Consider the following 19,241-nt stretch of genomic DNA (forward strand, 5'->3'; position numbering starts at 1 on the left):
GGGCGCTCACCATTCCTCCTTTTCTCTGCCTGGATCTGCAGAGTAGAAGAACCCTGGTCCCCAGGCACAGGCAGGAGTCCTCACTGTTTTTCCCCCTCCCAAGCTTCCTTGGGCAGTGGCCCCAGGCAGGACCCCATGTTTTGGGAGATAAAAGAAGGTCAGAAGGTAGGAGGGTGTGGCCTAAGTCAGGAGGCAGAAGGAGGAGCAGCAGCTGCATCTCCAGGGAGCCTGGGATGAGATGCTCTAGGAAGGCCCTTTGTCATCCTGGGTGTGACGGACGCATCAACATGAACACCAGTGCCCACAGCTGGCCCTTCTGCATTAACGAAAGGGTGTTGTTTCTGTCATCTGCTTACCTTTCGTTCCCTAATTAGGAGTGGCTGGCTGATGGGTGTGCATGTCACAATCAGGTGTCACTTGACTTGGCGGTAGGTTTTGTTTGATGACAGCAGCAGCCTGGACACATGATGAATCAGATTCCACTCAGGACTGGTGCTCCTGGAACTGGGTCCCTGACCCCGAGGAATGGGGAGCTGCTGGCAGGCTTAAAAGCTACAGGGTGCCGGTCAGGATATGACCCTGATCGATTGGGTGTCAGATGCAATGTGTCCAGTGTCTGTCTGTCTTGCCTGTCTTCTGAGCACTGGGTAATGTCGATGCAATACATTTTCATCTGTTAGTTGTGTGTTGGCTTCATAGCCTGTGCTGGGTGCCAGGGTTGCAGAAGCGAACCCCTGGAATCCCATCCTGGCCCTCAGGGTTCACACTGTCACTGTAGAACCCCCCCACCCCCAACCGTCCCTGGGGTAGCCTGACTCTCAGTGAAATCAGCATGTTTTCTGGGCTTCTGCCACCTCCCAGGCCCTGTGCAGCCTCCGGGGACACAGACTGGAAAGAGGTGAACAGCATACATTTGTGGAAAAATTCCCCTGGCCGCCTTCTAGCGTGTGGGTTGGCAGGAGGCGGGACTGGAGACTGAGATAAATGATAGAACGCACTTGTCATCATTCAGGAGAGAAAGGACGGCGCTGCAGAAGGTGATTGGAACAGGCAAGAAGCAGAGGCGACAGACTGCAAAGATAATCAGGCTGCAGTGGCCCAAGGGTGGGGCGGGGTGGGGTGCCCGTCTTCCCGAGGTGGCTTGAGGTGATCCTGGGGAATTCGAGTGGATCCGGGAACAGGAACTCAGTTGTGGCAGGGAGGAAAGGAGGAGAGGGGGAGGAGCCCAGCATGGAGGACTGGTTCTTCTGCCCTGACTCACCAGGCATGGCCCGTGGCCAGGCTTCCCTGCTGGGAGAGGGACCACTGAGCTCCTGCTGCCACTTCAGAGGGTCTTGTGTGGATGGAGTAAGCTAATGTATGGAAGCGTTTTGAAAATGTATCATTAGTATATTTCATTGAACAGTGAACTCCATTTGCATGTTCCCAGGGGCCCTTTCTGCCACACTCTGACTCTGCCTCTCCAGCCCCCCCCCCCAAAAGCATGATTGGAGGGGCTGCTGCCTGGCAGATATGCCTCCTGGGCACCCCTGAGCCCTGCCTCATCCTTGGGTCTCAGAAGCCCTCCTTCAGCACACTCACTCACTCAGAGTTCCTCTGTTCTGCAGCAGCCTTTTAGCCGCTAAGATGCTCTTTGATACTTAATACGTCTTTGTTTCATTTTGCGTGTAGCTTCCCCGGGCTGCAGCACATTTGATAATTCTTCTGCTTGGCCCGTACATCCAGGTCTCTGTACCCTCCTCCCCAGATGGCCTTTTATCCTCCCTGCATTCCCCCCGCCCCCCCTCAGCTGTTCTCATCCCTTCCCCATTCCCAGACCTTAGCAGGACTGAATATCCTGGCCGCTCTCTGTCTGAATATCCCTCTGCTTGTCTTCATATAGAACAAACGCCTTTTGTGTGTGTGTGTGTGTGTGTGTGTGTGTCCACCTGACTGCCTGTGGTTTCTGGCTGCTTTTTAAGCCCAGGCTCTGCCTAGCAAGGGACAGTTTTTTTTGCATGTGCCCAGGCGAACTCATCTGCCCCTTTGATGCTCTGACTCCCAGACCCCAGCCTCTACCTCCCCTCCACCCATAAGTGACTCATTGTCTGCCGGTTACTCTGCTGGTCTGGAGATTACAGCTCCACCCTCCCTACCTGGAGCCCGGATGGTTCCCAGATCCAGCCATGCAGCCCCTTCCTTCTGCCGCCTCTCTCGGGTAAGACTGGCAGCCCCGCAGTAGTTCATCGGATCAGCCCAGCCTGGGCATCTCTTCTGCCGGGAGCTGCAGGCAGAGGCAGACACACAGGGCCTGTCACTGTTTCCAGGCAGGCCACATCTCAGACAGACTGGACTAAGATGCCCCATAGCTTCGCGCCAGACCTCCCCTCATTTCTACGTCTGGTATCCTTTTACTTGTCTCTAAAGGATACGGTGGTGGCTGCCAGCTGTAGGGGCAGAAGCCAGGGAGCTCTTGGGGAGCAAATCTCAGGAACTTGGCTCTCCCCCAGAGCCCACCCTCAGATCTGCATCCTGTGTCCTCTGTGATTCTCAGACCCCGAGTTCATTTTCACTCCACCTTACCATCTCACCCTCTGGCACAGGGGCCCCTGGACACATCTACTGGGTCCCAGGAATAGGAGACAGCCCCCTTTGTCACACACACCACCATTTGATGTATCGCTGGGAAAGAAAAACACACCACCAGTCACACCGTGCTACGGCCTCGACTGTAAGACACATGCTGCTGGCAGATGACTTAGTTGTTTAAGCCCATGGAACCCTAGTGTCCCCTGTGGTTTCCTGGATAAGCTGCAGAGGCACATGCAGGCAGTGGGAGTGCGAAAGGGCAACCTCCCTGGCTGGAATCCGCTTTCTCTTCTACTCACCCTCTGGGGCTGCTGCTCTATGGTCAGAGGTGGACAGAGACACCAAAGCCCATCCTCGCTTATCTACCAACCAAGGTCAATAATACCGATCATCATTGTAGCAAATATACATAGAACACCTACTATGCGCCTGATGCTGTTCCTTCACTTCATGGTGGTAACTCAGCACCTGACCAGCATCCTGACAGCCGGTCTGTGATACAGGGAGTAGAATTACTGCCACCGCCATTTAGAGATGAGGGAGCTGAGACACAGGAACTTAGGTGACTTGCTCAAGGTCTTGCATGGGTGATAGAGACCGAGCTGGAGTGATTGTGGAGTCCGTACCTCACCTGCTATCTGGGTGCTATGTGAAGGCTGAGGTGGGTGTGCGATTGAGCAGGGCTTGTGAATGCGATTTTTCTGGGGCTGCTGTGAGTTACAGGGTCATTTGGGCCTCCACCAACCCTCCTCTTTTGGCTTCTGCTTGGATGTTCCACCGACCCTCCCTCTCTTTTGGTTGACTAACAGCACCGGTTTACAGCTTATGTCCACTCTCTGAGGTGGGCAGCTCCTATAAAAATCTGTTTCACAGATTGGGAAACTGAGCTCCAAGCAGTGAAGCAGCCTGTGTGAAATCTCCCAGCTAGAGAGCATCAGGGCACAGTTCAAGCCCAGTCTGTGGAACCCCAGAGCCAGGACACTTAGTCATCACGTCCACGGCATGCTCACCATTGTCCCCTCTCCTCCCCTCCCCGGGAGTATTGTAGACATTGGTGTCACCTCATCAGAGAGGCATACTCAACTCAGCCGTGTACAGACAGCCCAGATCCAGGCATAGCCACAGACGCACACCCAGACATTCACCCTACCAGGCTGTCTTTCTGTCCTTGTATAATCCCCTCCCTGCCTCTGTCTGTCTGTCCTCCTGAGTCTCTGGTTTTGTGGCTGCAAATCCCCATGTGTTATCACTAACCAGCATTTGCCTCGGAACGGCTTGTGTTGGCTTGCAGCGTGATGAGAGCCTGCCCTGTGTCTCTCTACTCTGCGTCTGCCCGCGTGGCCTCTGCCAGCTGGCCGCTCAGGCCGAGGGGGTGACGGGTGGTGCCTCCCTCGCTCCCTGTCCTTTCCCTCTTGGTTGTAGGAATGCGGCTGTCCTGGCATCTGTGTTGTATCGGGGCCGCCTAATACCCACATCACATCTGCTCACAGCATCCCAGGCCCCTCAACACCACTCCCTTTATTCTCTCTACGGAAAACCACTCTGCTAGCAATAGGAGGACAAGGGCCGTCCTTGACCAAATGTGGGAGTGGCTTGTGACATTGGAGGAGAGCTCCGAATGCCCCCGAGGTGCCCCCAGCCCCTCCCATGGCTTGGTGGCCCCCCAGGAGGAGCGCGGGCCAGGAGGGGCAGCCGTGGGCAGGGCAGACAGCAGGCGGCACCATCTGCGGCCATCCTTTGTGCTGGCAGCCGAGCGGCCCCTCCATCACTGTGATCCGCTGGGCCTCGTGCTTGGCGTGCAAATGAGGTTCCAGATGCCCGGTGCCCCCCCGCACAGAAGCGGTAACTAGGGGCCTGGGAGAAGAATGGAGCAATCTGGAAATCCATTTCTGTTTGTTCCAGCCTCGATGAATAGGCCGCTTCCCCCTCCAGCTGCGGCAGATGTGTGCTGGGCACCCGTGTCGGGGGCGTTTTGCCGTGGTTTCTGGGCAGACAAAAGCCAGGGTGGGGGCCTCTCCTCTCTGGCAGTCTCCTCCCTGAGCAGGCGGTAGCGTCGTGAGGCCCCCCGAGGGGGCAGAATGCAGCTCTTAAGACAGCTCGGCCACTGATCCCCGCGCGTGGAGGGAGAAACAGGTGCCCTGTTGGGAAGGGCACAGATTGTATGTCAACCTCATGTGCCTCTTTGAGCATCTTTGCCCACCTCACAGGCCAGGCAAACATACTCCATGATGCTGGTGGGACCCCTCACCATCCCACCCCATCCCCACAAGAACCACCGCCCTTCCTTCACCCTTTGGTCCCCAGAAGGCCCAGGGAGCGTGAGCACCTCCCTCCTAGCTAGCACTCAGCACGGCTGGATGGACAGTGTTCTCCTGCTGGTCCTAAAAGCTGCCTGTTGGCCCGTGCCCACCCGGTGAGGGGTAGGAAAGAGCCTGCTGCCCCTCAAGATGCCAGGCCCCACTCCACACTCCTGATAGAGCCTCCCTGGGCCAGGGGCCCACGTGGAGCCTGGCAGGGCCTCAGAGGATCCCCAGCCTGCCTCTTCAGGCCTTGGGCTACTAGGGGAGCCTACCCAAGGTCTGGGTGGTTTGAACTGGCAGCACTGTGCCGTCTCTCCAGGGCCTCGTGTATCTCTGCCTCTTCCCCCATCGCCTGCTGAACACGGTAAAGGGTGTGACTCAGAAGAAGCAGGAAGAGTTTCTCATTGAGTCAGGGCACTGGAGACCGTGGCCACCTGGTTTGGGCCCCCCGCCTTTTTTTTTAAATATTTATTTATTTGGCTATGTTGGGTCTTAGTTGCCTTGTGACATGTGGGATCTTAGTTCCCTGACCAGGGATCAAACCCACATCCCCTGCATTGGCAGGCGGGGATTTTAACCACTAGACCACCAGGGAAGTCCTGGTTTGGGCCTTTTGAAGAGTTTCATCTCCTCCCCCACATTCTGGTTCAGCCTTGGGCTTCACCCACCGGGATACACAGTGGGGGCACCATCTGTGTGTCTGCCCCTCCCCGCAGTGGTTGCTGTGAGCAAGTGACTTCCTGTCTGAGCCTCAGTCCGCTTATCTGTAGAATGGAGAGAACAGCTGATACCATGGATCACAGGGGATGGATTCAGGAAAAGGACACACAGGCGTGTTGCACGGTGCTCAGATGGCTGAGCCTGGAGATGAGCTAGTGGGCTCTGCGTCCTGCCCTGCTTCAGAGGGCTCCTGACCCCCTGACTGGGTCGACTTCTTGGAACTGTCAGATCCGTCTGACTGATTACTGATGGCAGGAGGGGGGCATTGGCTGGGCTGTGATCGACCCATTTTGCTTCCGCAGTCTCCGCAGTTTCCCCTTCTGCCCCTGACCACAGCCCTGGAGGAAGGACAGAGCGTGAGTCATGACTCTTCTTTCCCTGCCAGCAGACTGAGGCCCAGAGAGCGTCTGTGAGCTCCTTAGGATCACCCAGCGAGGTGGTGACCACCCTGCCTTCCTGACTTCTGACTCCTTCCCCTAACCTCAGCTTTTAAGTACTGCCCAGAAACACTGACCTTAAGGGTGCGTCTGGCATCTGGTGGCCTCACTGGCACAGTTCAGGATGAAGGAAAGTCGTTCTCTCATCCCCCAACACCTAGCTTACTCTGGCGGCGTTTCCTGGTTTCCGAGGCCTCCCCAGGCCTGGATGTGAAGGGTTCTCCTCTGCTCCTGCCTTTGGCGCCCCTGGCAGGCTCTGGCTCAGCCCCTGCCCCACCCCTGAGCCACTCTGCCCTGGAAATCCTTTGTCCTTTCAAGCGTCTGTGCCCAGTAGCACAGGGACCCATCACAGGTTTGCCTGGAAGGTGGGTGTACCTGTGTTCTCCCGGGCACTTTGGGGGGAAGGAGAACTCTGCAAGCACTCCTGGGAACAGCAACAGGTTCTAGGAAGGAGCCAGATTTTGTTTAAACCTTGTGATTTTGGGGTCCCACTCATGGGGAGGAAGCCATGTTAGCCGACTGTCCAGAGTCCAGGGGTGTGGGCCTCCCTCAGATGTGTGGGGGCAACCAGCAGCTCCTAACCTGGGCAGATGCCAGTCTGTTCCTGGCCTCGGGCCTCAGCTTGGCCCTGCCTCTGCGGTCCTCTCCGTCGTCTTGACTCTGCCCTCTTTGCCGTTATACTCTGCCCTCCTCTGATCTTCTCTTTCAGCAACAGCAGCTTTTCGGTCCTCTTTCCTTCAGGCGTTAATCCCACTGTCTAGGCAAGAATACTGGTGTCAAGGTGGGGGCAAAGGCAGCGTGAGGAGCGCCCAGCCTGGGTGGGCGAGGTGGGCCAGGCGCGGCGGGGCGCAGTGGCCAGTCACGAGCTCGCTGACCATGCTGTCCTTCCTTGCAGCCCTGCTGTCCTCCTGGTGCGAGGAGCTCGGCCGCCTGCTGCTGCTCCGACATCAGAAGAGCCGCCAGAGCGACCCCCCCGGGAAACTCCCCATGCAGCCCCCCCTCAACTCCATGAGCTCCATGAAACCCACTCTGTCGCACAGGTGAGTGGGTGTGCACCACCCGGGGTGGGGCCGGGCGCTGCTTGGGCGGGTGCTGGACAGCCACCGCTCGGGCCCCCGGGTCTCCTTGGGCACGCCCCCAGGTGAGAGAACTGGGGTGGGGGCCCCTGAGTAGTCAGGAGGACAGTACATTTTCTAAAATCCAGGTGTCGTATTTTAAATCCTCATGGGTGAGTGCTATTTGTCCCCCATCTAAACAGAAGTTGAAAGCACCGTCTTATCCAGCCTGACTGCTTGATCCCTTCAGTGGAGAGCTGTCTCTTCTTTAGTTCTAGATTTTCAGCAGAAAGTTAGCATCCCTAAACCCAGAGCCTTCCCTCTTTCCTGAGCAGAGTCATAGTCAGGGCTGGAAGGGATTCCGGAAGGTGTCAGACAGCCCAGGCCACCCAGGCAGGAGTCAAGGGTGGCTGGGCCTTCAACACAGGGGCAGGGCCACGGAAACCCAGCGTCACAGGTGATACTGGGCTTGCCAGAGGCACCAGGCACTGAGGAACTGGCCAGTCTGCCCTCCACCAACCCCAGAAGGAGCACGTGGTCAGGACCGGCAAGTGTCCTAGTTAATTATCTCGCAGGTCCCTCGCTGAGCAGGGCTCTTCTCTCGGAGCGCTCTGCAGGCTGACCCTGGAACAGCAGGGCCTGCTGTGCTGTCTGCTCTCCCAGCGAGAGTCCTGCTGACCATAGGGAGGGGCATTTGCAGTCGGCGCTCGACACTCATTACGCAGCCTGACCGTGGCACCTGCAGCCCAGAGCGCACTGCAGGAGACCTGGGTCACACCATCAAGGCGCTGCCGGGAAGTGGGGTACTGGCCATGCTCATAAATCGAATTAGAGTCAATTGATTCTTGGAACCAGAAGGGGCGCTTAGAGCTCCTCGGGTCCAGCACCTGCTCCGGCAGGATGGGGGTTGGTTCCCTGCCTCACTCTGAAGCGCTTTTCACCACCTAGCCCCCAACCCCTTCTCAGAGTCACTGCCTCATCGCACCCTCAGTCTGACAGCTCAGACGCTTAGAGCAGCCCCCTTCTATGGGTGTTTCTGGGGGTGGGAAACTATTGGCCTTTTGGGCCAGGGTAGTTTCTTATGGTGCAGGACTTTGTGGGGCATGTCTTGGTTCCTGCCCACTTAGTTCCTATAGTTCCTTAGTGACCCCCCAGGCATTGCTAAAGGACTCTCACACATCTAGAGGACAGAGATAGCACCTGTGGTTGAGAACCACCGCTCTTGAGGCCAAACCCTCCTTCGTCTACCTTCCCCCACCTGACCCCGGCTGGGCTAGAAGCCACAGGTCTTCTCCGGCTGAATGCTGCCAGCCACTGAGCACAGGCGTGCAATCCAAGCCACACACTTTGCATTTACCCTTGTTACCTTTTCGCTCCTTAACTCTGTCCTGCCAGAATCATCCTGCCTCTCATCATCCCACATCTCACGTCCTTCTCAGCCACCCCTCCTCTGAGCCATTTCAGTAAAGCTGCTGCTGCCGATGGCAGGCCAGCTCCTCTGGAGACCTGCCACAGACCTGCCTGGCCATGACCACAGCCAGCCCTTGGCCAGGTCTTTGCTGAGTTGAGCTGAAAGCATGAGACTGCCTGGTTTGGGGGTTAAACAGATGAAGGGGAGCTCTGCTTCAGGAGCTGATTCTCGCTGGTTGGAGAAGAAAGACTCGGTGAGGCAAAACTGGGAGCTGACAGATCAAGGCAAAGCTAGGGTTTGGTGATAGACAGGTTAACTTTGGGGTTCTCTAGGAGGAAGGTGGCCAGGCTGAGACAGTCAAGAGGCTGCCCAGAGGAGGTGGACCTTGACCTTGAAGGACTTGGATGGCATTCCAGAGTTCGAACTGGCTTTTTAAAGAAAAACTGTGACTGAAGAGCCGCTGTCTGGCACCCAGCGCTGTGCTGCCACCCCCGCTTCAGCTTCCCGTGCCTGCCCATGGGTGCTAGACAGGGCAAAGCAGTGGCCTCTGAGAGAAGGGAGAACTCTGCCTGCGGGTAGACTTGTTAAGTGTTGATGAATAGCAGCACAGCAAGACGATGGGCGTTCTGGACAATATCCTTCGCTCCAGGGGCAGAACTGGGAGGGAAACCCCAGAGTGGGACAGTGACTTCCCCAAGAACACACAGCCAGGAAGGGGCAGGGCAGTGAACCACACACAGCGCTCTGCCCTTCACCCTCCTCCCCGCTGGCCATTCAAGACCAGTGACATGGTTTCTAGTCATTAACCCGATCCTGATCCACACCTCACCCCATGTCCCAGTTTATAGTGGGGCAGGTGAGACCAGAAAGAAGTGTCATCTGTTGAACAAGGCCCAAGCCACGTCCGTTCAGGCCAGAACTGTTGAGGGCACTTTGTGGCCTGTGATTGGAGAGCGGCTGCTCTCTGCCCTTAACTTCGTGAATTTCCTCCAGGTGGAGAGAGTCTCATTTTTAGAGAAACCCCACTGGGGTGCCTCACCTTCTGAGTCCCTCCTGTAATTTCCCAAATGAGAAGGGAAGGAAGTGGAAGAGAAAGTCAGGTACTGTCACAGGAGGAAACTCTATGCCTGCCCTCCTCCACAGCTGTGTTGGGTGACTTAGAGGGAGGAAGCCCTCTCTGCCTTTCATTAAGGAAACCTTGGGTGGGGGATGAGCTTAGGGACCCTGTGTGTTCATGATTCAGTACTTGGAGGTGTGTGGCTGTTCGAAGACGCAGGAGTCCTTGTCTGAATTGTCTGAGGACAAGTAAACAGGAAAGGGTGAGGGAGCCAAGATGCCCGAAGTCCCGGGCTATTGGGTGAGGAGGCTGTGATTGTTGTATTTCTGCAGTTCAGGCATCACGGTCACATCCATTACAGGCTATGGAGGTCAGCACTGCACCATCACTCTGTGAGTTGGAGCCTATGCCTCTGACCTCTGGAACCAGCTTCTGAGCATGTCGGCAGTTGGGAGGAACCCTGGGCACCCACATGTCTGGCTCAAGCTCAGTGGTCTGTGAAGCACTGTGGGTTCGTCCCTGTCTGGTCCTGACCACTGAGCTGTCAACGGGCCGTCCTTCCACTTTCCAGATGCCCACAGAGCGCTACAGAGAAGGGACCCGGGAAAGGTCAGTCCAGGGCAACCCAGACTTGACACCTACAAAGATTTCTGCCTTCTCTCATATTTTTAATGAGTAACTCAAAAAGCCATTGTGATTACCACATTGTCCTTATGCAAATCAGTGCCACGAAGGTAATTGAAAGCCTAACAAATCTTGTTTACACTCTTATTTGATTACAATCAAAGTCCACCAGAGCTGGGGAAGCCTCCAAGACCAAGGGGTGCCACCCTGCCTCTTCCAGGAGAGGGGTTTGCAGCTCCCGGTGGGGAGTCTCCTGGGAGGGGCCTTGGGGCTCCCCTTGGGTCCTGGGCGGGCCCAGGGCTGCTGTCTGTGCAGCAGGTGGGGTACACGCCCAGGAGCCAAGCTGCTGGGCATCTAGTTTCAGCTCTGCTGTCTCCTAGGTGGGTCACTTTGGACTGTTCTGTAACCTCTTTCTCTGCCTCAGTTTCCTCATGTGTAAAAATGGAACAACCGCAGCACAGGACTTAACAACACACTTGTCACCTTGCCCAGGCACAGGTCACTCCATGGACTAGTCATTGTTCTCTGAACCCTCAGCCAGGTGCCACCAGACCCAAATACCCTCTTTCACAACCAGCTAACAAAGAGGGGATCAAGTAAAGCTGACCCCTGGTGCTTGTCTTTCCTTGGTACCATCACACCGCCTTCACCGCTTTCATTTTTAGCCTTTTTTTTTTTTTTTTGCACAACCGCACCAAAAGCTCAGTTTGTTATAGATCCCCCTCTTACCCCCAGGAAAAAAGAAGCAATGAAAGGGAGGTTGGAGAATCTATAAATCCTGCTCCATCAGTTCCAGATTGCCAAGATGCAAGGATCTTTTCCTTTCCTCCTTCCTCTGGAAAAAATTTAAAACCCTCTAATATGCAGTTAGCTGCACAAGTTCCTCTCCGAGTTTCACCGCAGGGAGGGAAGGAAGCGGTCCCCAGTAATTGTGATGATAGAGAGCGCTGTTAATGGTCCCCCTAAATTAAAGAGGGTGGGAGCTTCAGCTCCTCACTGGCTTGGTGTTTCATTAGTGGTAACGCTACAGCCTTGCGCAGAGACGAGACCAATATAGCCAGATCAGGGAAATTAATTAGGGTCTGACAATACCCTTAATAGGAATTTGTTATTTCCCCCAAATAAAGTGGCTGTTAGAAGTGCAAGGGAAGAAATAACTCAGCCCTCCCTTTTTCTTCCCTCCATGAATGTCTGTGTAGATACTTTCACAGGAGGTGCCCAAGAACTGACAGTCATAGGTCCCTCTTTACTCATTTTCTCAAATTTAGTAAACATCGGTCAGTGCCCATGGGGCTGGCAAACAGACAGATAAACTGTCTGTAGCTGCAGTGTGAAGAGCTCTTCATAAAATATATGAAAAAAAAGTACTGAAGGAACAGAGGAAAATGCCCTTGGTGTTCTGCACTGGAGAGTCACAGAAGGGAACATCCAGGCTGGGCTTCAAAGTATAGATAGGAGTTTGCTAGATAGAGAAAGCAGACAGAGGGACACTGAGGAAAGCCTCAGAGTCTTGGAACACAAGTTCAAAAGGCAGGAATGATAATAACACCCCCTCCCATTGATAGCCTATTTGCAAAACTTCTAAGCGCCGTCTTTGGATCATCAAATAAACATGAGTACTTTCATCCCATTTGAGCTGGAGAAATGGAGAGAAAGGTATAGGTACAGCTGAGCAGAGACTGATTGCGAGGCACTGGACTTTGTATTTGTATGTTTCATACAAATTTGTATGTTTCATTTGTATGTTTCATCCTAGAAGAGTATTAGTCCCACTTTACAGATGAGAACATTGAGGCTGACTTAAGTAACATTTCTCAGGTCATAGGAATCATCAGTGGCCAACCATAGTCAAGGTTTGACCTCAAAGAATCTTAAGTTCAGAGCCTAGATAGTTAACCACTGGACTGAGAGGCCTCCCTCTGCCATTTGAACATTAGCTAAAAAAAGTTTAGTCAGAGCCCTTGAATATTTGCCAATACACTCAGTCCAGGACAAAGCTAGTGATGTGATGTATTAAAGTGTTTTTTCCTGGGACACTGTTTGGGTTTCGTCTGCAGCCAGTCTTTGAAGCATAACTTCATGTCCCCTCTGTGCCCTCACTGGATGGCTTCTGAAAGACAGCTTCCCCAAGAATTTTTGGGAAGCACTACCCCTTCTTGGAGCGCTCATGGACTTCTGGATTGCCTTTGTAATGTGTGCTTGCTTGCGTCATTGCCATCTTTGTAAAGGGAGGTGCCACCTTACCTGACCCTAAGCTCCCTGTTGTTCACGTGTTAAGTCGTATCTGACTCTTTGCCACCCGATGGACTGCAGCACGCCAGACTTCCCTGTCCTTCACCATCTCCCGGACTTTGCTCAATTTCATGTCCATTGAGCTAGTGATGCCATCCAACCATCTCATCCTCTGTTGTCCCCTTCTCCTCCTGCCTTCAATCTTTCCCGGCATCAGGGTCTTTTCCAATGAATCAGTTCTTTGCATCAGGTGGCGAAAGTATTGAGGCTTCAGCTCCAGCATCAGTCTTTCCAATGAATATTCAGGGTTAATTTCCTTTAGCATTGGCCAGACCCACTGTCAACCTTGTCCTCAGTTAGCCCTGTGATACTGTGAGCCTCAGATCCTATGAGAGGCACCTGTTGAGCCCACTTCAAGGGATCACATGACTTCTTGGGTGAAAGTTACTTCACACAGTTCCTTGCATGTAAAAGCCTCTCAGTGAATCATAATAATGATATTAGCAGCCAGTAGTTTCAGGGTGCGGGAGGTGAGCTGGGCTTTGCCTTACCCATGTGAGCTCACTAAATCCTCATGACTGCCCCTGAGAGAGGGGCTATCCTTGTCCCTGGGTGTGGTGAGGGGTGGCCGCAGTGGACACGGAGGCATCGTGAGAATGTCGCCACTTCATTAGCTTTCCTCTGTCCCCCTCTCTGGAGGGTAGGGCTTCTCCCTTCCTGAGTGCCCGTGGAGCCACAAGAGCCCTGCAGGTGGTCAGCACTCAGGCTGAATGAGTGAATGCATCCATTCACTCAGACATTGCTCTGGGGGCTGGCACAGAGGGGTAGTCTTTCTCTTTGGCACTTGGGTTAGTAGAGGCTTCCTGAGCCATGCAGGTGTGTGAAGACACCATGCCAGGCACAGGTGGCCGGAGAACTCAGGGCTCCTGGGGCAGAAGGAAGAGGGCAGGGGAGTACTCGGGCTCCCAGCATATGAGGAGCACGTGGAGCTCAGGTCAGTGGACGTGGTGAGGGCTTCCTGCTAGAGGCGGCCTTTGGAGGAAGAGCCTAAAGATGAGTGACATGTTTCAAGGTAAGGATGGAGCATCCCAGGCCTACATCTGGAGGCCCAGAGGTAAGGGAGTGGCTGCCCTGGGTTGGGAGTTGCTCGGCAGGTAGAACATTGCTGAGGTTGCTAGTGGTTCTGGCATTGGTGCCTCTGCAGGTGGTACAGGTTTGGCTGGATAGGACTGTGGCTTGTGGCCTGAGACCAGGCCATGCTGGACTGGAGGTGTGCAGAGCTGGGCAGGACTACTCAGAGTGGGTTCTTAGATCCCGGGGGGCCTCCCTCTGAACTGAGCCCAGCTGTGGACAGCAGGAGAGCAGTGGCTCCTGTGGGCGGCCCTGAAATGCCGGGGACCTCTGCCCCACGGGCTGAGCACATATGCTGGTGAAACAGTACTTGCCAAGGAGGGACACAGCCTCAGGGCACCCCCAGGCCCCTTGACCTCCTCTTCATTACCCTGAGCCCCTCCCACCCTGGTTGGACCCAGGAGCCTGGCTTGTCCTTGATGCTGGGGCCCCCGGGAGCCAAGCGGGCCTCCTCCCCTCCCCCGACAGCAGTGTCTGAGTCTGGGCAGAGGCGTCGGCAGGGCTGACTGCCACCATGGGCCTGTGGGGGCGAGCGGCTCCCCCGCGCCAGCGGGCGCCGTCTCCCCAGGAGATGAGTCACAGCCGTGTCGGTGCGCCTGCCACTTCTGCTTCTGCAGCAGGTGCGAGTGGGGGCGAGCAAGTCCCCGAGACCACCCCTACATGCCGGTGCCTGCCTCCTCCTCCACGCATGCACCGCATCATGCCAGCGGGGCCCCTCGTGTGCACACGCACATACATGCCCGCCCGCCCCCCCCGCCCCGCACACACACACACCGAGTCTGCATCTGGGCTCTGGGGTGAACCTTCCAGCCAGACGGCGGGATGCCCAGTTTGGGAACCTGGGTTAAGTTTGCTTCTCACTAAGCCTGGGGTGGAGGGGACAAAACAGGAAGGAGCTGGTTTCCGCCCACAAGGCCCACCCACAAGCTACAGGGCAGTTGGGAGCTTGCTCACACGCCTGTATCCCGGTGAGCCGGGGCCTCCCCGCCTGAGGTGATGAGGCAGCAGCTGGTGGCTCGTGGGGAGCTCCCAGGGGCCCTGCTTCCTGAGTCTGCTGGGTAAGAACCTCGGCCACAAGCAGATTCAGCCTAGAGGGCTGGTGGGAGTTTGTGGGGCAGGAATTCTGGGGGGAGAGGACAGACTTCGGCCTGGGCTCTGCTCAGTTTAGTTTAGTCCAGGCACACATAGGGCAAGGGCCCCACAGGAGGGAGCGTGTCCAGGGGTCTCCTCTTTGTTGTATAAAACCGTAGCCTGCGCGGCCTCCCTGTGAGACTGGAGTGGCAGCCCTGGGACTAGGGGCTACCCTGGGGTCCCCAGCAACCTCCTGGGAGGGCAGGGCTGCTTCCAGCCCAGTTGTGCCGAGGAGCAGGCTCTGCTTGTTTTCCTGTTCTTCTCCATCCTGCCCAGGCTCTCCGGGCTCCCAGGCCCCCCGGCAACACCCCCAGGTGTAGAGAGTGTGAGCTGTCGGTCACCTTTGACCTGTGCCTCTGGGCCTCACTCGTTTCCGCTGACCCACATCACATCTGGGCTGCAGAGGGACTGGTTCCCCGAGGAGGGCTCCTCACCCCCCAGTTCTAGGCCCACAGTTTTCCTCCCAGAAAGCATGAGTAATGCTGAAGTCACTCAGTGTCACTTTCCAGTTAAGAAAGACTTTTTGTTTGCAGTCTCCTCCTAGAGCCACATCATCAGACTTAGGCCACAGAGGCCTGTGTTCAGACTTAACCTGCCTGAGACCAGCGGGCTTCCCAGGTGGTGCTAGTGGTAAAGAACCCACTTACTAACGCAGGAGACATAAGCGGCTGAGTTCAATCCCTGGGTCAGAAAGATTCCTTGGAGGAGGGCATGGCAACCCACAATAGTAATCTTGTCTAGAGAATCCCATGGACAGAGGAGCCTGGAGGGCTATGGCCCATAGGGTCGCAAAAAGTCAAACGCAACTGAAGCAACTTAGCGCGCACACCTGAGACTCTCAGAAATGTGCAGATTTACCCCATGATCCAGGGCGCGTGTGTGCTCATGTATAACATCAGGAAATCAATTCAGAGGTGATGCTCCTCCTTAGTCTGTGCTCACACTTGATAGCTTTCTATTTTATTCCCTCCGTTTTCCCCCTCCGGCTGGTTCAATGTCACAACACACTTCATGTGTCATGACCTGCAGTTTGAAGACCGAATAGAATGGGAGTGGGGGTAGGTGTTGTTCTTACGCCCATTTAACAGATGAGGAGACTGAGTCCAGACAGGCTCGGAAGTTCGCACTGGGGCCCCAAGCCAGGGAGGGGCAGGACTTGTACCCAGGGTACCAAAAGAAACAGGTGAGAGTGAGAGGAAAAGGGAACAGGGGTGGAGTTGATCTCGCCAAGAGCTCAGGGCAGCAGCTCCAGTGAGGTGACTTCTGAGCAGAGACAGGAAGGAAGCCGGGGCTGGCCAGGCAAAGAGGGTGTCCGGGCAAGGGAAGTCAAGCATGGGCAGTCAGTGACACCATCCTCCCTTCAGCCTGACCTGACTTGACCAACGTGACCGAGGGCCCTGCCCGGCGAGGAGCAGTACACAAGGCTCAGACCCCCACTCCCTCAAACTTAGGGCCCCTTTTCCTGGAAGTCTGACCTCCAGGGCCTAAGCTGGCTGCTTTGCTGGGGTTCAGGTGTCTCCAGGCATGAGTGAGCATGTTGGTCTTCTGCTGACTTCCTGTGATGAAGGTGCAAGTCAGACAGAGGCGTGAGATGCTTTCCTAGCAAGCCACGCTCCTCCAGAGCCCCCTTCCCCCTCCTGCCCCCGCCGCCTTGCCGACCTCAGCCCGGTCGGAATGCCGTGGGCAGAGGTGGTAGCACAGACGTGGGTGCTCAGCGCTGCTTCTCTTTCTGGGGCCGCTTCTGGGGTTTTCTCTCCGTGAGAGGTGCTAGAAAAGTCAGCGTAGGGCGGGCTCCAGGGGACAGGCTGCCCCAGCCCGGCACTCTGGGGGAATGGGATCCTAGCGGGTCCTGTATGCTATTACCTTGCCGGCTCCTTCTCGAGTTTGTGCCCTGGTTCCCTCCCTGGGGTCTGCTGGACCTCACTCTCCATCTGTGCCATGGCAACTAGCAGAAAGCTATTATTGAGCACTTTTGATGTGAAGGGCCGGGCATGGGGCCTTGCGTCTGATGACTGGGGGCTTCTGGGGAGATGTCATCAAACAAGGTGGGTACTGCTGGGACTAGAGAGGAGACTGGGGAGGTGGGGGAATGGCTGGGGTGGGGGTCGGCTCCTGGAGAAGTGAGTGCCAAGGTGGTAAGCAGGGTAGGGTGGAATTAGTCAGTGGGGTAAACTGTTCTGCAGTGTGAGTTGGGACTTTGTGAACACTGGAAGCCACTGAAGGTCTTTGTGTCTCAGGTGTCTGAGGGAGATTAGCTTGGTGGGATGTGCATGAGAGTTTTGGTGGGAACAAGGGAGGAAGCACAGCAGGGAGGCCAGTACCTGTCATCTGGGAAGAAAAAGCAACTTGACGACCCTCGTTCCAAAGGCCAAGTCAGCTGAGCAAGGCGGTCAATTCACCATGAGGGCTTAGGAGGAGGGAAGAGCCAAGACTCAGACTGGGGCCCTGCTGACCTTTTCTGAGGGGTGCAAGTTAGTTGCTCAGTCGTGTCCAACTCTTGGCGACCCCATGGATTGTAGCCCGCCAGGCTCCTCTGTCCATGGGATTTTCCAGGCAAAAATACTGGAGTGGGTTGCCATTTCCTCCTCCAGAGAATCTTCCCAACCCAGGGATCAAACCTGAGTCTCCTGCGTTGTAGGCAGATTCTTAATCACCTGAGCCACCAGGGAAGCCCTTTCTGAGAAGGGATGGGTAGTTTTGAGGGGAAGTTGGTGCCAAGGAACCAGAGCTCTTTCTGGAGAACCTCTTAGAGCAGCTTGTGGTCGAAGGCAGAGCTTAGACTGAGCTGCAGGCCTCTTCTTCCATAATGTGACCTGTGGACTTGGTCTCACGGGAGATAGCCAGCCGTGGGGGTGGCACCTCCGCAGTGAGGATGGGAGAGCTGGTCACTGTCACACAGCAGGACACCGTGCCTGGCTCAGGGGATCCAGAACGCAGAACGGCCCGGAGCCGCAGAGCATGGTGGGGTGATGGGGCACGCCTCCCTCTGAGCCTGTGTCTGCAACACCCCTGAGGACCCTCCTCTGTCTCTCTCTGCAGTGATGGGTCATTCCCCTATGACTCTGTCCCTTGGCAGCAGAATACCAACCAGCCTCCCGGCTCCCTCTCCGTGGTCACCACGGTTTGGGGAGTGACCAACACATCCCAGAGCCAGGTAAGAGCCTGTCGTCCCTCCCAGCCACAGCCCCTTCCAGGCCCTTCCAGACCATCCATCCTGGTCACGTTGCCATGCTAGCCCTGCTGGCTCTCCCAGGCTCTTCCCCTGCTGGAAAGACCAGCTGTCCGGTCACACCCAGCTGTGGACATGCCTCTACCCAGGATGGACCCACACCCGCCCCAGGAGAATGGCACCTGGCCCTCTGCACAGCCCTAGGGCCTTGCTGGAGCAATGGCTTTCACCTGACAGAGAGCAAAGGGCTCTTTCTGGCTCACGTTTACTTAGGTTGGATTAACAGGAGAACTTCCTGGATGTTATTGCTCAGGACCCCAACACCTGGAGTCTTTGACCCTGGATGGCCTGGGATAGATTTCAGCGAAAGATTGAGCCTAAAACTTGTGGCAGACTCAACCCCACATCCCTCGTGACAGACTCCACCCCACATCCCTCGTCTACCCTGCCTCCCGCTCTTGTTCCTTCCTCTTTCCTCCACACCTTCCTTCCCGCCTCCTGGCCACGTGAATGGCTCAGGGCCCCTTGCCACCCTGGAGAGAACCAGCGCACTTTACCTGCGGTCTTGGGCCACAGGGAGCCCCTTGGCCAGGACCCCGCCACCCTCCAGAGCTAGAGGGCTGGGCTTCCCTTGGCCCTCACAGAGCAGCAGCGCCGGGCCTCTGTGTGGCCTGACCCTTGGGCATCCAGGCTGCGTGGTAGGACGGGAAGACTGAGAAGTCCAGGCCTTCCCCACCTGCAGCCAGGTGCAGGACCAGCCTCACCTTGTTCCACCCTGGGATGACATTCTCATCTACAAAGCCTGCTTCTGGGCTGGGTTACCCGCTTCTAATACTGTGTATACTGTGCCAGCAGTTCATGCCGAGGAAATTGACAAGCCCCCCCCACCCCTTTCCTCCTCCCCTTTCTCTGTTGTCCTCCCTGTTTTGATGCTTACCCCACCCCCACCCCCTGCCATTTCTCCTTTTCCCTCCCTGCACCACTTGGGGTACCCGCGTGGGTGACAGCCACTCTCTCTGCCCACAGGTCCTTGGGAACCCTATGGCCAATGCCAACAACCCCATGAATCCAGGCGGCAACCCCATGGCGTCGGGCATGACCACCAGCAACCCCGGCCTCAACTCCCCACAGTTTGCTGGGCAGCAGCAGCAGTTCTCGGCCAAGGCCGGCCCCACTCAGCCCTACATCCAGCAGAGCATGTACGGCCGGCCCAACTACCCCGGCAGCGGGGGCTTCGGGGCCAGGTGAGCAGGGCCGGCCTGCAGGTCACATGCGGCGCAGCCGGGGGGGTTGTTCTGAGGGCCGTCAGCCCGTGGGGTTGAAGGACAACCTTTTCATTCCCCCGAATGACCCTGCTCTGTGTCACACCTTTCCAAGTTGGGAGACGCCGAGAGAGCTGGGGTGCA

At 56.1% G+C, this 19,241-nt stretch overlaps 1 protein-coding gene across 3 annotated transcripts in view; it reads left to right on the plus strand.

Annotated features, from left to right (window-relative positions):
• Positions 1-19,241, plus strand: part of ZMIZ1 (zinc finger MIZ-type containing 1) — a 150,110-nt gene that overhangs the window by 106,646 nt on the left and 24,223 nt on the right. For all 3 annotated transcript variants that reach the window (XM_065922707.1, XM_065922709.1, XM_065922708.1), the window contains exons 5-7: positions 6,921-7,065; positions 17,706-17,820; positions 18,862-19,079. In XM_065922707.1, coding sequence (XP_065778779.1) covers positions 6,921-7,065; positions 17,706-17,820; positions 18,862-19,079 — 478 coding nt within the window. The remainder of the gene's footprint in view (positions 1-6,920; positions 7,066-17,705; positions 17,821-18,861; positions 19,080-19,241) is intronic.

The sequence above is a fragment of the Muntiacus reevesi genome, chromosome 2 (assembly GCF_963930625.1).
Source record: "Muntiacus reevesi chromosome 2, mMunRee1.1, whole genome shotgun sequence".
Taxonomy (NCBI): Eukaryota; Metazoa; Chordata; class Mammalia; order Artiodactyla; family Cervidae; genus Muntiacus; species Muntiacus reevesi.